General features: G+C 36.3%; 1 protein-coding gene across 9 annotated transcripts in view; it reads right to left on the bottom strand.

The window, feature by feature from the left end:
- Window positions 1-6,487: 6,487 nt before the first annotated feature.
- The window catches only part of LEPR (leptin receptor), a 119,347-nt gene continuing 106,500 nt past the window's right edge, over window positions 6,488-19,334 (bottom strand). For 8 of the 9 annotated variants that reach the window (XM_045064676.1, XM_045064677.1, XM_013061662.2 and 5 more), the window contains one exon: window positions 6,488-10,264. In XM_045064676.1, coding sequence (XP_044920611.1) covers window positions 9,437-10,264 — 828 coding nt within the window. In that variant the 3' untranslated portion in view covers window positions 6,488-9,436. Of the gene's footprint in view, window positions 10,265-11,041; window positions 13,316-19,334 lie in introns of those variants that run through there. The other variant, XM_004762951.3, reaches the window with a different exon arrangement.

Below are 19,334 nucleotides of genomic sequence, written 5' to 3'. Positions count from 1 at the left end.
ACAAAAAGACGGAAGACCATTCCATACTCTTGGATCAGAAGAATAAAGATTGTTAAAATGTCTATACTGCCTAGAGCAATCTATACTTTTAATGCCATTCCAATCAAAATTCCACTGGTATTTTTCAAAGAGCTGGAGCAAATAATCCAAAAATTTGTATGGAATCAGAAGAGACCCCAAATCACTAAGGAAATGTTGAAAAACAAAAATAATACTGGAGGCATCACGTTACCTGATTTCAAGCTTTACTACCAAGCTGTGATCACCAAGACAGCATGGTACTGGCATAAAAACAGACACATAGACCAGTGGAACAGAGAAGAGAGCCCAGATATGGACCCTCAACTCTATGGTCAAATAATCTTCAACAAAGCAGGAAAAAATATACAGTGGAAAAAAGACAGTCTCTTCAATAAATGGTGCTGGGAAAACTGGGCAGCTATATGTAGAAGAATGAAACTCGACCATTCTCTTACACCGTACACAAAGATAAACTCAAAATGGATAAAAGACCTCAACGTGAGACAGGAATCCATCAGAATCCTAGAGGAGAACATAGGCAGTAACCTCTTTGATATCAGCCACAGCAACTTCTTTAAATACAGTCTTTAAAAAAAAAAATAGATATTGAAATTTCAAAAAAATAAACATTGAACAGATATAATGAAAATGACCAGCACATATGAAAAAGATTTCCTCAAATTAAAAAATGTTATTGAAATTTTAAAATTCAGTAACTATTTGGTAAAGCTAGGCTGCTCTAACAAAAACAGCCAATGATAACTCAATGTCTTAAAGGAGACAAGTGTATCTTCTTCTCATATAAGTCTGGGAAAAGTTCAAGGGACACACTCAACTCACTTCATTTGACCATTCAGGATTTAATGTGCTGCTCCATTATCCTCTAGGCCCTTACTTCTTCCTAAATTTTAGGGAGTTGGTTATCCTGGATTCCCCTAGTCAGATAGGAGAAGAGAAAACAGAGGAGGTGTGGCTAGGCCTTACATCTCCTTTCCGGGAGTGGTATCATCTCCCTCCTGCAAGTGGTATCCCCGCCCTCCTGCAAGTAGTATACATCTCCCTCCTGGAGGTGGTATCATCTCCCTCCTGGACTGGTATCATCTCCCTCCAGGGGTGGTATACATCTTCTCCACGTTTATATGGGTAAGAAAACTTAGACTTAATTGTGCTCCTCAGCAATCCCTCCTTTTACCCCTGCCGAACCCAGGCAACCTGCAACCCACTTTCTAGAACCACAAGTTACTTTGAATTTCCTAGAATTTTATTTTATTTTATTTTTTTAAGATTTTATTTATTTATTTGACAGAGAGAGAGATCACAGGTAGGCAAAGAGGCAGGCAGAGAGAGGGGGAAGCAGGCTTCCCGCTGAGCAGGAAGCCTGATGCGGGGCTCAATCCCAGGACCCTGAGATCGTGACCCAGGCTGAAGGCAGAGGCTTTAACCCACTGAGCCACCCAGGAGCCCCAAATTTCCCAGAATTTTAAATAAATAAAATCATTTGGCACATACTCTTTTTCTTTTCTCTCTCTCTCTCTCTCTCTCTTTCGGTCTGGTTGGTTTCACTCAGCACAATTGTGCTAAGATTCACCCACATTATTGTGTATATTACAGACTAAGTACCTTAACTGCATTTCGCAAATTTTGACATGCTGCTCAATATTGTCTTTAAGGACCAAACTTTTCCATTTTCCTCCTCCACCTTCCTCAGAATATTGGCTTGGTTTTCCAGGCTCTGTGGTTCTGATACTACTGTCATCTGTTGTTCCTGCTGACTCTCACTAATGGCATCTGTGTCCTTGTGTAAGTGACTTTCTCAATAACCATACGTTCCTTGGAACTCTGAGGTCTTCTGGGTCTAGGCTGAAGGTGGATTCCCCCAGAGACCATTTGTATCTGCTTCTGGGGTGGACCTTAAAGGCTCAGCCAATCTGGGGCTCCTGAAAGTGAATATTCTGTTCGTGTTTTTCTGCATCACACAAGTGGTATAAATTCGGGCCCCGAATCCATATGAATGAAAATCTGAGGAGAGAAATCTGAGTGGATACAAACCTGAGAGTAGGTGGCTTTTTCTGCCCCCCACCTTTTTTCAATTCAGTCCAGAGCAGTGGCTGAGATAGGAACATAATCTCCAACATCTTCCTCTGCTGGGCATGATTTTCTTGTTCACTTCTGAGGTCCTCATTGTGAGGTCTCCCCACTCTTTTTCTTCCATCATATTTCCCTTTCAAAACTAGGCTATTGGTCATAGAGATCAGGTGATTCCAAAGCTATTTGGAATTTCCTTCTTTTTCCTTCAATGTAGCCATAGATTAAGATGATTTTTTTAACCTACCAATTTTTAGATATGCTATACTGAGAGAGATTTCTCAGAACATCGAGTATACCTTATTGCTGGATAGAGAAAGCTTTTATGTTACTTTTGAGAAAGAGACATGTATATACAAATAATGCTATTTGCTACTAGATAGTTGTTTTCAGGTGTTACAATGGGAGAATTAAAGCAGTACTTTCATGGTCTTTAAAATTCACCATGATTTCCAAACACCCTATACTTGAACAAATTTGATAACCACTGGTACGTTAAAGAGATAAAAGCAACAATCATTGTCAGAGGGCTAGTCTTTTATATGATAACCATGTATTTTGTTTGTCAAAACTAGGGCACTTACAAGAATGAAAGGGATCATTATATATACCTAAAGAAAGATTTGGACATGCACAGTGGGATGGATAATCATGCTACTTATAACCCCACATTGAAAGCATGAAGTTTAGAGCACCTACCACACTTCTATTCCATAGGGTCAAAGGTGGATTCTGGGAAGAATTTAATATTGCAGATATGATATGAATTATTTGTCTCATTTAGGAAGACACAAGTAACAGTTCCTTCCCCAAATTTTTAAATTTATAGGCAACATTGGGCAACAAAATACTGTTTTGATAACATTTTTCAGTACTTTTATCTTTGCTACAATACTTTCATATTAACTACAATTGAAATACCAACAGAATTATTGTTTATAAAACTTAATGATACTAAAATTGTTCTGGAAAGAATAGCAATGAAGCATAATGAGCAGGGCTGAGGAATCCAGCCCTCCAGATATTAAAACATATCGGGTAGATGGTGGTAATTAATAAACTTAGTACTAGATGAAAACAGACTGAGCAATTAATGCAAAAGAATAGAGAGCCCAGAAATAAACACAAATATACTTGGGAATTAATTAATGATAAACGTGACATTTTATGTGGCTGAGAAAAAGGATTGTTCTCCCAGAATCAAATTGTGTTGGGACAACAAATTAGACCCTTGGAAAAAATAAAAGCTAGATCATTATATCACTCTTTACAGCAAAATTAATTCCAAATAAGTTAAAAATATGAACCCCCAAATGACAGCACAAAATATCAGAAAAAAAATAGTTATTAAGGAAGTCATGGTTGATCTGCAGGACAAGGGATTTCTTTAGGATGAAGGGAAATTATCCCAGATAGAAGCACACACAGATGCAGGAAGGAACAGACTACACTACAAAGGGCAAATTTTAAAGACTATTTACTGCTTAAGGCAACAATATAACAATACTTTAGATGTTTATGAAATACATAGAAATAAGATCTATGACAAAACAGCAAAAATGGCAGGAGAAGAATTAAATGTGACTCAAAATCATTACATGTTACAGAGGTGCAAACTGAAACCACAAAAACCATTCCACCACCATAAGAATGGCTAAAATTCAGAAAGCTGACAATATCAGTGTTGAAGCAGCAGAACTCTTCTGCATTACTGATTGCAGTGTAAATCAGTTCAACCATTATTTGGCAGTATCTATTAAAGCTAAATTAGAACCTAGCCTGCATTCAGCAATTTTACTCCTGGATAAACACTCAGGGGGAAATGTGTAAAAATTCATTAAGCTATACACTCAAGGCTTGTGTATTTTTACAGCATATAAGTTACATCTCAATTAAGAAAAACCAAGATCACATATGTAAAAAAAGAATTATAAGAAATTATTAAAATTATAACCCAAGAGAATTCAGCACATATGAAAGCACAGAAAAACAAACGGCTTACAGACATGAAAATAGGTTCAACTTCATTCATCAAGATGAAATTAGAATATCGAAAAGATACTTCAATTTGAGTTGATTTCTTACACTTGTAACCAAGATTCCTGACAAGTAGATTTGCAAAATATGCCAAGACAATTATGTACAAGAATGTTCACTTCAGTATTGCCTGTTATAGTAAAAGATTGGAAACAACTTAAATGTTCACCAACTGTAAACTGTTAAAATAAATCATTGTACTTTGATACAATGGGACACTGTGAAACCATTACAAAAAAAGAAATAGGTATATATGGGTTTATATGGAAATATGATTTATTAAGGGAAAAGGATATTTTTATGACAGCAGGTGGAATACAATCCCAACAATACAAATTTCTTAAAAGTTATGTGATATCATACTAACAGGTTATTCTGGGAAATAGGAACTGGGGGCTGGGTAGGGAAAGATATTTAGACCTTTTATCTTATATTTCTCTGTACTGTTGGAAATTTTTCCTGTATTTGTTCATTTACATTTTAAAATTAGAAAGCAAGAGAGTGAAAGTGTCTGAATACTAGCCCAAAAAGGGGTTAAAAACTCAAATTGCTGGAAACCTAAATGACGAAACAAATGTTCACAGATCACTAAATCAAGATTTCTTAAGGAAGTAAAGAACCAAACTAAAGAGCTCCTGATGTTTAAAATGAGTAATTTTTCATCACAAGTGGCTATAATGCCAGAAAAATTTGGTATGAAGTGATGCATTGAGTAGATGCCCAAGACAGTAACAGTAAAGGGAGATACTTGCATCTAAAATGCTTTCAAACCCCTTTCAAAGGAAAGGCATTATATAAGTATTTTGAAGATATAAAGGCTATCAATGTATAAAAATTTTATATTATCTAAACTACAGCGATTACTTCTTTGTATTTTCAAAACTTTGCTGAAAGTAATCATATAATAATAAGACAATTCTAAAATAACTTAAACTCATAATAACTCTATTTGAACATTTGATATCTCAAAATTCTGACATTACTCATGATCTGTGATGATAAAAATGAAAATATTCAGTCATAATTTACTTTCCTTCTTCGTGACTTTAGGGACATAAAGGAGAATTAGAATAATTACATTTTATAAAATAATTGGTGATCATATCTCACTAAACACTTGTGTTTATAACATTTATTAATGTACCAATTGTGACCAAAGAGAAAATGTTCACTGAATGTCAAATACTTAATGACAAGTTTTAAAAGTACAGTATCTGTAATCTAGGTATTTCACTACAAAATTAGATAATTTCCCAAATTCTTCTCAGTTCTAAGGGTTTTGAATGAACACTATTTAAAATATCCTGTCAAAGATCCTCACAAAATTGAATTCAATTTCAAACATCTTAAGTAAAATTTTGAAAAATAGATATCTTCAGCAGCTTTCCAAAATAAACACTGAGTGACAGACTTTGTATAAAAATAATGTGTTCAGTATAAGAGCCCATGAAAACCATTTCTTGATGCTCATACAAATACATGGGAAAACATCTCAGTTCTAATCCAGACCTTTGTATTCTCAGCTGCTCCCCTGTGATTCAGTGCGGGAATGCTTCACCATTTTAAATTAGTTGTTCAAGAAAAAAATAAAACTAGTGACTTCTCTAGTTTCCTTTTGTAAATGTTTCTTCACATTTTTTGGGTAACCTTCAAATGCAGCTTCTATTCATCCTAGTAGAGTGGGCTCTTTTCATCTTGTGTTTTAAATTTGAGAACGTGTTTTTTCAATAAAAAATAGTTTGGCAAAATCTGTAACTATCAAGATGACCCTTAAAAGTGGAGCAAATGTCTTTTAGAAACTACAGGAAAGAATTTGGAAGGGGGTCTCTTTCATCGCATCTAGGTGACATATGGCTGCAGCATGGCCTGATCCATTCAGCATATTGTCCAACCCCATGTGAGCCCCGTGGGCACAGCTCTCAATGGCCTAGCTTGGATCCTGTGCCAACCAGGCTTTGGAATCTGGTATCAATCTGTGGAGGAAGTTTATCTTCTCTCGGCTTTTGAGGCATCAAGATGAATAATCCTAAGGGAATGTGACCATATGTTTGGTGTTTGGAAAGAGGGAGTTGGCTTTATTGGAAAGGGATGAGAGAAGGTAGCAGCTCATGGCTCTGCGTCATCAAGCCTTATTGTAGGTCCAGGATCACCCACTGGTCTTCTTACTACTTGAGACTAGGTTAAAAAATAGAAGGGGGCGCCTGGGTGGATCAGTGGGTTAAGCCTCTGCCTTCAGCTCAGGTCATGATTCCAGGGGCCTGGGATCAAGCCCCACATCGGGCTCTCTGCTCAGCGGGGAGCCTGCTTCCTCCTCTCTCTCTGCCTGCCTCTCTGCCTACTGTGATCTCTCTCTGTCAAATAAATAAATAAAATCTTTTTTAAAAAAATAGAAGACTATCTGTTCCCATTTCTCTTATTCAAATGTAGTTCATCTCCAAATGGGAACCCGGGTCTCCAAGAGGAGGCTCGGCTGTTACTGCTGGTAAGTGCACCTTGATTTGATATCTTCCTCTTTGTTCTTGGGGGTTTAACCTAGGAGACATATCATCTCATTAACCCTGACAAATGATTTACCTTCAGACAATCTGTTGAAACTTGTAGCCCTAGCTCGAATTAGTAACTTCTGAGTTTCTTTTCATTAAGTTCAGGTTTAGAGAGACTGACTAGTAACTTGTCTTTCGGTTCAAGGCCTTTAGTGAAATACTCAAAATTCCAGATTTTTCCCAAATGTTGAAGTCCAAACCCATATTTCAGCTCTTCTCTCCCCTAACATTTTTTTAAAGGAATCTTTGGGAAGAAATGTAGAATACCTGGACCTCCTGTAGTATAAAAATTCTAAATTTTGATGAAAACCCGCTATTTAATAACAGATAACTTTCACAAAGACCCCAAAATATATATTAATACATAGAGTGAAACAAACTTTCAAAAGTGAAAATCAGAGCCCTAACACATTGACTATAGAAAAGAACTAAATCTATACATACCAGTAGGCCAAACTGTACGCTTTAGCTTTCTCTGTGAAAGAAACTCCCTTGGCATATTGATATTTGAGATGTTTTCACTTGTTTTTAGGAAATCAAGCTATGCCAGGATGCTGGTCATGCTCTCAACTTAATGTGTTGTTACTTAATTCTTTTCACACAGACCTATAGCACAATAGTGGTCCTGGGACTTCTGAATTCACTACAGCGTACGTATAGCATGGTGAAATCTTGGGCTGATCGGAACCTCTATCAGTTTCTCTTCCTCACAGTTACAGGTCCCAGACCACAAGAAAATGTTGTGTCTCAGTGGACATGCCCAGTGTTTAATCTCTAACCACGTGCAGACTGGAGCAAAATGTAATTTTTCTGTCTTTCCTATATGGTACCCTCAATTAAATATCTATATTCTATAAGCAGCATTCGAAATAATGGCCAATTTTACCAGAGCTTCCATACATGCAATAATTTCCTCTGTTTCTGGACTACTTAAAACATCAGTGAAGAAAAATATTCTTTCAATTTATCTTTGTACGGAACTGAGGCTTTCATTCCATACTAAGTATTCAGTGAGTTGATAGGAGCCTTCTACCTTTCTCTGGTGAGAATCATTACCGAAGTATGAGATCCCAAGCTAGCTCAATGATGCCTAAGATAGGAAACAGCTTTATTGGTTTCTAACTGGCAAATGATCATGAAGTGTGAAAAAACACCTGTTGGTTGGGGTCTGAGAACTTTGTCATTGTCTAGAACTGTTCAATTCATAGGGCCTCAACTAGCATAGCAATAGAGAGCAGGATTTTCTTTTGGGTAACAGTAAAATCAGCAGGCTCTTCTCTCAGGCTAAGTATGAAACTGGGGATGTTTAACAACCAAGAGGCATATTTGCAAGGACTGAAGTATTTGTTTTGATCATACCGATCATCTTGACATTCTTAATTATTGCCATTCAACATCTATCTCTGCAGGTTTCTTAATTTAGTTTGTTGCTCAATATGCTTTGAGTTTTGTTGCCATACTAGAAACTGAAACCAACAATAAATATTAAAGTCTTTAAGGGCAAAAACAACATCTGTGTAATTCTCACTTGCTTTTCATCCCAAGTTCTATTTCCATTTAATAAATTTTACTTGATTACAACCCATTTTTTTAATGAATGGCAAAGTAAGGTGTAGGTTTCAAACACAGTCCCTAGCATTAAAAGATCTGGATTTAAATCTGAATCCTGGTTCCATCACCCACTAACTCTGTGACCTTGGGGAAATTACTTAATCTTCTAATCTTTAAAATGGGTGTTATAGGGGAACATGTCCCATATGATTACTTTAATAATTGGCTGAGTTAAAGTACAGAAAGATTTAATACAGTGGTTGATTATATGAGAGAGACTTCTCTGTAAGTTAGAAAAAAAAAATAGCACACAAGCAAATGGGAATCAGGAAAGACAGTGATTCTGGAGTGAGATACAGTAACATGTGGCAATCAAACTGAATCCGAAAGTGACCATTGCGACATCTTTTATAGAGAAGAGTTGAGACAGACATTATGTCTTCAAAAGTGCTTTTGTTGTCATCAAAATATTAATTGTGGGTATTGCCATTCTAATAGATAGTTTCATTCAATGGTACATATCTTAGATTTGACACATAAAGATTGGCTTACTTGTCAGTCTTCAGAAGTATATCCCCTAGGCCAGAGCTAAATCTTCTATTTATCTGCAACATTTAATGGAGTACCTACCACAGAGTAAGTTCTCAGGACAAGTTTGTTAAACTGCAAAATCTTAAAATCACACAGTCAAGTAGCACAAAATACAAAAACATCACGTACTTTAAAAATGTATGAGGATGCCTCTTAGGTACAAATGAGTGTGCACACGAATCAGTAGAAAGCAAAGACAACTCAAGGTAAAAAGGTAAAACAACGACACCCTTGAAGCAAGTTACATCTCACAACTATCAGTTTTGAAGTCTTCTTTCAAACTTAGGTATAACTGAGAAGATTAGCTCTTTCTACACAGGTCTCCTGTTCCCAAATGTGCTATCTGTTGGGCTTGGAAACCTTTGGAAACCTTCCCAGTGTAGCTTGTTAATGGAATTAGAAGAGTCAGTCTACATTGCCAGGCTCTTGAAGGGTATCTCACACTTTTTGTCTACCTTACTGAATGAGGACAGATACCACTGATTTGGGGACAATCATTTCCAATTTTGACGGTTTTCTTTCCTCTCCCATAGCCACAACCACAGCGAAATATATTACACTTCACATGATTCATTCTAACATAAATCTGAGATGCTTCTCGAATGAAATTAGACAGTTAGGTCACACATTTTGTTTTCCATTATTTTCTGAGTCTGAGTGGAACAAATCTGAAACTGTGGCATGTAAGATACAAAAGTCTTCTGACCAGAAGTTTCTAAATTGAAGCTATTTTCTACAAGGTGTGAACAACTGTCCTGGAGGATTCTGATGTCAGTGAATAAACAGTGGGCTGGGAATGGACACAACACTTGGGACTGGTCAGTCAAAAACACACCAGTCTCCCTTTTTTTGATTGAGGTGACCCCTAAATAATAGACAGACCTTTCACCATTATTTTCTTCAGGGAAATTTCCCTTGAGTTTCAAAAGTTCGTCCAATCCTTCTGAGAATGGAAGGTGTGGTGAAATTATATTGGGATGCTGATCTGATAATATAAAAAATGCCTGGGTTTCTATCTCCCATGAGCTGTTGGAAAAAGAACCCTTTGGTTGGGAACCTTTGCTAGAGAAGCATTTGCTGACTGAGCTGTTTATAAGCCCTTGCTCTTCATCAATTTCACTTGATTTAGAGCTGCCGAGGAGGGTGGCATATCTAACAGAGGGCTGCCTCCTGCTTTCGTCCTCACGGGCTATCACGGTGCTCTCCAGCTCAGAGAAGTTAGCACTGCTGTGCTGGTCACGGATACAAACAGAACCCTTTTCAAGATCCGGAGTTGTCAAAAGTACAGAGACCATAGTGGTTGGTACCATCTCATCTTTATTCTTCCATGATGTGTCAACACTGATATCTTCTGAAATGGTTTCAGGCTCCAAAAGAAGAGGACCAAATATCACTGATTCTGTATGCTTGATAAAAAGATGCTCAAATGTTTCTGGCTAAAAGAAAAGACACATTTTAATGCTCAATTGTATTAAATTTCTTTTTGCTTCATTATGACATCATTGCAGATATGAAAGTGTGAGAGGTTACTACTAAAGGACATAAGTCAACCACAAATCAACTGGGTTTTGTTTTCTTTTTGGACTGAAAATGAATATGTCAAAAAATCACAGAGAGTCAGCAGAAGATGGTTTAAAAGTAGGATGAGACAGACTTTGGTCTGAGCCCTTCTATGACCATGGACAAGTACATTAACCTCTTTGCCTTTTAGTCTCTTCATCTGTAAAAATACTTTCAGTATTTACTTCCTGGCATTGTGGTGAGGAATAAATTATAGAGTGTCTGAAAGTGCTTAGCTCTCAACAAAGATTGGTTATTGTAATTAAAAAGGGCTGCATTCTGAAGAATTCCTAATATTTTACAGCAAATTAGATTTCCACAAACTGAAAATTTAAACCTCCAATAAAAAAAAAGGAATTGAAATAAAGTCGAATGAGCAAACCAACTAGTCCAAAGACAGTTAAAATAACTACTCCATGACATAAGATATGGTATGAGGTAAACTCTTTGTGACTGTTAGGACTTATCTGCCTTACATCATACTGAAAATCTGTTTAAGACTTCCAGAAAAGAAGAACTAATACCAATTTGTTGAAAACAGTGATGGTGAAAGATATGATCACGGACTCTTAAATTACTATTCCTTTTAAATAGCTTCAAATGAAAACACGTACTATGGGACATGTGGAATGAAGACAAAGACGCAAAACAAATGCACATCGTATCTTTTATAAGAATGCTGGTTACATCACAACAAAAATTCCCGCTATGCAGCCACAAATAAAGAATCTGTGTATAAGAAGCTCAACTCATACAATGTAAACATATTGAAAAAAATAAATGCAAAATAAGGAATACCATGGACACATCAGACTGAAAAATTAATGCAACTAAATGAAGAGCTACTGAAAATGTGGTTCAATTCATAAGACATGTACATATGGTTGAACTTCTGAATTTTACAATTTTTAAACCACTAGAATGAATTCAAATTTATTGCCTGAAATAACAATTTCCCCAACTGTTCTTCATAATGGCAAATATACTCCATATAAAAGCATAATTCATTAGCATAGTTTTAAACTCTTAAAGGAAACATATTGGTGATTATAACTATAAAAGAATAAATATACCAAACACTAAATATAATAAAAATGGAATCGACTTATATAGATATTAAAATACTGCATAATGACAGATACCATATTAACACAACCTCTTCTGTTATTCTATGAACATAATGTATGAAAACTCCCTAAGCCTTTCCTCTTTCTGATATAAATCTATCATTAGATTTATGATTTCCTTCAAACATTTACTTGCTCATTTTGTTTTTTCCTAAACTTACTACTATATATGTCTTGAATTACTTAAAATTCAAATGAACCTAGAAATTAAGATCACCAAATAAAGGCACTACATGCTGTCAATATGAAAAGAAAAAATACACACCAATAGCTAATAGCACACAAACTCACATATGCTCCTCGGATGATGTCTTTGGGATACTACATGCTCTCTAAAACTTTATAATCAGTATCTAACTACTGATACTGAATAATGTCTGTGTCTTCAAATGCGTTCTGATGGAAGATTTCACTAATAATTAATAAGAAGTCACATACTCATATATTATTGATGTATATTTTATCAATGGGTCATAAACCTATATTAAAAGTATGTTCATTAAAAAATTATTTCAATCACTATATGCATCTAATTTTTCAAGAGTTTAGAATGATCTGGGAACATATTAAATATGTAGTCAGCTGGTAGGAATGAAAGAATATCCTTTCATAATCTCACACTTAGATTTTACATTCCAGAGATATCAATTAAAAGTCAATGAAGGGGGAAAAAGGACCCATTCTTCCATATTTTTAGTGTTGTTTTCAAAGCCAAATAAAACTATGAATGAAATCTAAATGTAAGGGATCAATATATTTCCTAAATTTGAATATTATTTAGGTTTATCAAACAGAAGGTTTGGCTCATTTTGAATGTGAGCAACATAACACACTTAGTATGCTGATATCGTAGAAATAACAAGGGCATTTTTTCAGGAAGAAGATCCCTGTCTTTGCCATGAACTATTTGTAAAAGCTCCCTTTTTGCATCACTGTGTACCTCTCTGCCTGCCAGAAGCTTTGGGTAGTTCGGTATAAATAAATTGAATGTAGGCAAGAATTTCACGAAGAGGCTGAATTGGAGACTGATGTGTTTTCTCATCTGGTCAGTCTGACCTGGATATGTCAGGTCATCCTGATATGAACTGTAACTTCCACTGGCCTCTGACCAGCACACACCCTAACTTCTGGCTTTCCCTGAACTGAAATCAAAGTTAGTGCCTAAGTCATTTGCAAGACTACTGAAGATGGGAATTTCCAGATTGACCCAAATTAGACAGACATAAAAACTACAAGACAGTTGAAAGAACACACACATGGGTCCGTTTATAAGCTCAGGTGTCTATAAAATATAAAATGGAAAATTTGGGACATAAAAATATAAACTAGATAGTTTCACTTTATCTTGTAATTAGATTCACTGTGTTTGCAAAGTTATGTGTCAGAAGCTACAGTTTTCACCTAGTTAGGCATTGCCTACTACCTGCCTGATATTGAATAGATATGTGGTTAGAACAGTCATAGCTTTTAATGTTTTATGACCACACAAATGATAAATCAAAAGTCAGATACCATGAATATTACTTTTTAAACTTTAAGTGACCCAAAAAGTAATCATACATTCAAATTGAATTGGACTCAGTCCTATTTCTTGACCCCAAATTTACCCTTCTATTTAAAGTTCTATATCAACACCATCCACCATACTTTAGTTCAGAATAGTTCAACCAAATATTTTTTAGATTTGTCTCCCCTTCTTCAAAATGTAAAAATCTTCTAATACTCTACAGAATGTTGGGAAGGTGGTACATTGGATTCATCTGTAGTGATCATGATTAGACTTCAAAGAATGTCCGTTCTCTGTTTAGATAAAATAAAACAAAATAAGAAAGCAAAATAAAAAATCACTCACAAAGCAAAAGATGAAAGATTTCAAAAACATTTTCTGTCAGCCATGGCTTCTGGACTATGAATTCTTCTGTTACACTCGACTAATACATCTTTTTAGAGAAGAGTAAACTTTTGAATTGAGGTTGTCTCTTCTATTTTTGTAAAGCACGCCTTAACATCATGCTCTAGGAATAGTCTTGGTGACCCCAGACAAGGAAAAACTATAGAAGAATAACAGAATAAGGAGAAAAAAACCCAAAGAGCTGGAAAAATAAAAAGGAGGATATTGGGAGCAACAGAAGTATTGGAGAGAAGTATTGAAATGTGAAAGAGTAAAAGAGTAGAACAGTAAAAGCAAACATTTAAAAATTAAGAGAGAGAAGAGCTAAAACAGTGAAGAAGACAATGACAGATCGTTACTATGATTTTTCTAATCTAGAAAAAAAAATCTAAGAAACCATCTGGTCCATGTGCTTCCGTGTTTTAAAAACAAAGCAAGTGGGGCTTAGGGTTGCAGAGCTAATTAGAGCAGAGTGAGGACCTGGAGACTCAGTTCTTTAACTTTTTCCAGCCCAAACATCTTTCTATAAAACCATGGAAGGATGAAAAGACATCCTAAATGCAAACTGGCAGGAAACATGTTCTTGGTTTTGCTTTTAGTACTGCTGTGTAGATTTCAGCTGACTAATACTCTCTTCTGTTTCTTAAGAACCCACAGGCATATCATAAATATTAAGAATACAAAAATAAGCAAAACGGAAGTCCTAATTTAGGGGAGTGAGATACACACTGGAAAGCCCAATAATGTACTTCTTCTTTTTTTTTTTTTTTTTGATTCTATTTATTTATTTGACGGGCAGAGATCACAAGTAGGCTGAGAGGCAGGCAGAGAGAGAGGAGGAAGCAGGCTCCCTGCTGAGCAGAAAGTCTGATGCGGGGCTCGATCCCAGGACTCCGGGGACTCCGGGATCATGACCTGAGCTGAAGGCAGAGGCTTTAACCCACTGAGCCACTTCTAAAGAACTTCCCACTCAAAACTGCACCAATTCTACCCACTTCTGCAAGACCATTCAAGCATTTTCAGGGGTGTTCTGCCCCAGACCTGTGAGACAGGTGTTCTTGGAACCTGCAGGTTGCTGAGCTGCTTTGGAGGCATAGAGAAGACTGTGGAATCATGGACAGTCTTTAAATCACATGGCAAAAATCCATTTGGTTTTAGCTTTCACACTCCTAAGGTAGGTTATTAACTGGAGTGTGCTCTTGTGAAAGTGGACATCGACATAGAAAACAAAGAAGCAGTGTTAGACCACCCCCCCATCCAAAAAAATTACAGATGATTTAGACTTAGAGGAAGAAAATAACAGATTAAGCAAAAAATACTAAAGAAAAAAGTAAAAAACCAAATTGGTGGCAGGGTTTTAAACACCGTGAAATTTGAATTAGAAGAAAAAGAAGTCTATTGCATCATTACATTTTCCTATAAGAATTCAGCCCTTTTTTAAAAAAAAATTCTGATTTCTGTATTTATTTTTCTTTTCTTTCTTTCTTTTTTTTTTTTTTTTATAATTCTGAGTTTTAAAGTATCAAGAGGAAGGGTGTAGAAGCGTATTCTGGTTCAAGATGGCAGGTTGAACATGTTGCTCTCTCATCTCTGAAGAGACTCTATTGGAATGAAAGTACACAAGTAACAAATGCGCACCCACAACACAGAAGATGACCTGAGAAGGCAAGAGGGAATAAGATTCTGAATGCTGGGGTGGCTCAGTCGTTAGGCATCTGCCTTCAGCTCAGGTCATGATCCCAGGGTCCTCGGATCAAGTCCCCCATCGGACTCCCTGCTCTGCGGGAAGCCTGCTTTTCCCTCTCCTACTCCCCCTGCTTGTGTTCCTATTCTCACTGTCTCTCTCTCTGTCAAATAAATACATAAAATCTTAAAAAAAAAGAAAAAAAGAAAAAAGATTCTGAATGCATGTCTAGGAGATGGAAAACAACTGGAAGAATGTAAACCAAAGAGGATTAGCAAAGGAAGCTACGAACCAAAGTACTTCTAGAGTGGGCTGTGGCTGAAGAGAAAGCCTGTTTGCACAGCTGAATACAGCAGACATGGTGAGGGAAGAAACAGCAAGTGAGAACACAGGAAGATATGAGACCTGAGACTGAAAACCAGAAATGGAGCTCTTCCATTACTCTGCTATACACAGAAAATCCTTCATATTAGAACTACCTTCCACACCCAAATTGAGGTTTTGTTTTCAAAATCAACTAAGGACCTATCCTGGGAGATACCAAGCAGCTATGAAGTTATTAGTGCCTGTGAGTACATTTTTCCTCATCTAGCCAGAGCCCTATCTATACAACCAAGCAATAATTCCTGCCTATAGGCACTGGGCTCCCAGTCAGCTCACCTACTGTTTTATTCTAAAACATTAAAGGAAAACAAAGAATTACTAGATATTTGGGGAAAGTCGGAGATAAAAGAAAAGAAAAGCCAAGATAAAAAGAAAACATAATTCTAGTACAAAGAAAACTCAGAGAATAAGAAAAAAGAGAATTTTTAAAATTATGATCCTTTAATTCGTATTTCTGGTAAGATTTAAGAAAATGTTGTATGCATAAAGCCAGAACGAAATATTCTGGGGAAAAAAAACCTTGCAAATTTACAAATATATCAGTAAATTAAAGTGTAACAGAAGCATTAAAATAGGATATGGCAAAGTCTCAAATATAAAACAAAAAAACAAAAAAGAACATAGAGATAAGACATACAGAAGACCATGCTGAAGATTTAACATCTAACCGACACAAATTCTAGAAATAGAGAACAAAATAAACAGGAGGAGAGGAAATCAGAAAAGAAATAACATAACTTCTTGGATATGATCAGAGTCATGGAATTGAAATTGTCTTCAAATGGTGACCGAGTTAAATGAAAAAGAACATCCCTAGACCCACCACTGAAATTTTAGAACACTGAAAATGGGGAGAATATTTGGTGGATGCCTGGGTGGCTCAGTTGGTTAAGTGTCTGCCTTCAGCTCAGGTCATGACCTGGGGTCCTGGGATCAGTCTGACACTGGGCTCCTTGCTCAGCGGGAAGTCTGCTTCTCCCTTCTCCCACTGTCCCTCCCCGCTGCTCATGCGCTCTCTCTCTCTCTCACTCAAATAAATAAATAAGTAAATACTTCTTTAAAATGGAGAGAATATCTTAAATGCAAGAAAATTGTAAGCAACCAGTAAGGAACAAAAATCAGAATGGCATCTGGCTTCTTGGAAGCAAAACTGGTGCTAGGTGATGAGGCAGAAATCGTTTCAAAGTTCAACTGGAAAGACTTGTCCAACCCAGAAACTGACATTCCACCAAACCAGCAATCAATGAAGGCACCATAAGAAGAATTTCAGGCATGCAGAGACTTTGACCTCACACAACCTTTGAGGAGGTTATGTAAGGATGTAGTTCATCAAGAAAGAAGAAGAAAAAAAATTTAGGAAGCAGCAGTCACTAGAAACTGGTTAAGGAAAATCCGGAGTGATGGCTTATAGAAATTTTTAAAAAGGCCCCCATCCAGAAGGTTTCCTGGGCAGAGCACGCTGGGAGAAGGTATCCAGTGAAGAAGCTTATGTAATAGCAGCACAAAAGACTTTTAAAGAAGCAATTAGAAACTCTAGAAAAAGCAACAACGACAACCCATAAGAACTAAAAATGAAGCCAACTAAAATTTGGTTCAATTTTGATCAAGAGGTGAAATATTTCTAATATCTTTAAAAAAAAATAGATTCTCCTGTGACATTCAAACTCCCAAGAGTTTCACCACTCTATTACTTGTTCTGCAACTAACCGTATTTACATATTCATAGCAGTGTAAATGCAGTTTGTTGACTTTCTGTTTTTAAACAATTATGGCACAAACATGCTATCAAACCTGACTTAACACAGAGTTATATTTACCGATTGGGAAGTGGAGGGGGAAATGGAGGGAAAGGCAAGAGCACTAATGTCTTTATTTTATTTTTAAAAAGCGGGAGGGAAGGGAGCTCCAAGAAGTAGTCTATTGGATGGAAATAAATGCAATCTAAGAAGATTTTTCTGAGGTTGCAGAGTAATTACTGAAAAAATTGACAAAAGTGACAAAACAGTATGTGGCAGGACTGTGGGGAAAGGAGAAGAGCAGGAAAAGTTAAGTGTATGAGTAAATCTTCATTATTGCCAGAAATCAATATATGATGACTACATTTCATAGTGGCATAAACATATTATTTTTAGAAATATAAAGATGACCTCCCAGAGAAATTAAAAGCAAACCAGTTTAAAGTAATGGCATTTGCAGAGCAAGACTAAAGGTAGCTAAGGGTAGAGGAGGACACTATATTTTGCAATAAATCTTCCATACTATTTCACCAGTGAACCATGCACACTGGTCATCTGGTAATGCAAAAACTTACTTTTTAAAATAATGGGACCAATATAGCTCCAGAGAACACAGAGACATATACGATCCTGATTCCTGCAGCATTATTTGTGATAAATAGAAAAAAGCTTTTAAACAGCTTAAATATCTATCAGTAGGGGGATAGACATATTAATTGTGATATATTTATAGGATGGACTACCATAGGCCAGTCCACATGGGCAAACTATGTTAACTGTATCCACATGGAGAGATCTCAGAAAACAATGCTGAGAACAAAAATAACTTTTGAATAATGATGGAAGTCAGGTTCACATTCATTATAACGTGTTTTTGTTTTTGTTCACAGGTCATAGCTGCACATATGCAGGTGTAGGGAATATAAAAGCACACACTGGAAAAATACACACTATATTCTTGAAAGCAGGTGCCCCTGAAAAGGGAAGGAGGCACTGAAACTACTGAGGGGAACAAGCAGGATGAACTTGAACTGAAATTTTATTTTAAAACTATGAGGTAGATATGCATTTAGAATCATTATAAACCAAAGAGAATGAGAATGACAGCTCAAAAAGTGGAAGAGATTAATTTTAGGGACCATTTAAGAAATCAGTTGGATGTCAAAGGAATTACAAGTATAGGGTTATTTTCACAAAAACCAAAGTTCGAAATAATCTGAATTTGGAGGATAATTAAGGGAAATGCTTTATGTAAAAAATTATCTCCTTTAAAAATACTGAAAATATATTTTTAAAATATTTTATTTATTTATTTGACAGAGAGATAGAGAGAGAGCATAAGCAAGCAGAGTGGCAGGCAGAGGGAGAGACAAGCAGGCTCCCTGCTGAGTAGAGAGCCCAGTGAGGGGCTTGATCCCAGGACCCTGGGATCATGACCTGAGCTGAAGTCAGAGGCTTAACCCACCAAGACACCCTGCACCCGCACTGTAAATATTTTTAACAGTGATGGGCTGTCATGGTCCATTTGCTTTGCAATACACTATGAGTTATTTTGTTTGTTTGCTATTCCCTTTTGTTTTAGAATTGGATATATCACCCTTTGCTCACCTATTCATCATTTGATGGACATTTGGCTTGTTTCCACATCTTGGCTACTATGAACAAAGCTGCTATGAACACTCATGTATAAATCGCCACATAATATGTGATTTCATTTCTATTGGATATATACCCAGCAGTGGAATTGTTGGGTCATATGGTAATTCTATATTGAACTACTGAAGAACTGTAAGGCCATATTTCTAAAGGGCTGCCTCATTTTACGTTCCCACTGGCAGCGTCTGAGTTCTAATTTCTCCACGTTCTCACCAACACTTATTATCTGTCTTTTTGATTATAGCCATCCTCACCAGTGTAAAGTGGTATCTTGTGTTTTGGGGTTTATTTCCCTAATAGCTGATGATGTTGAGCATATATTCATTAGTGCTTATTGGCTATTTATATAGCTTCCTTGCAGAAACGTCTATCCAGATTTCTTACTCATTTGATAAATTTTGTTAAAGTATACATAACAAAATTTAATCTTTCAACTGTTTTTAAGTATATGATTTCATAGCATAAGCT

The sequence above is a fragment of the Mustela putorius genome, unplaced genomic scaffold (assembly GCF_011764305.1).
Source record: "Mustela putorius furo isolate JIRA1106 unplaced genomic scaffold, ASM1176430v1.1 tig00003853_pilon_pilon_pilon, whole genome shotgun sequence".
NCBI classification, from domain to species: Eukaryota; Metazoa; Chordata; class Mammalia; order Carnivora; family Mustelidae; genus Mustela; species Mustela putorius.
Note: the sequence above shows the minus strand (reverse complement) of the source record. Positions and strands in the feature narration are given on the sequence as shown.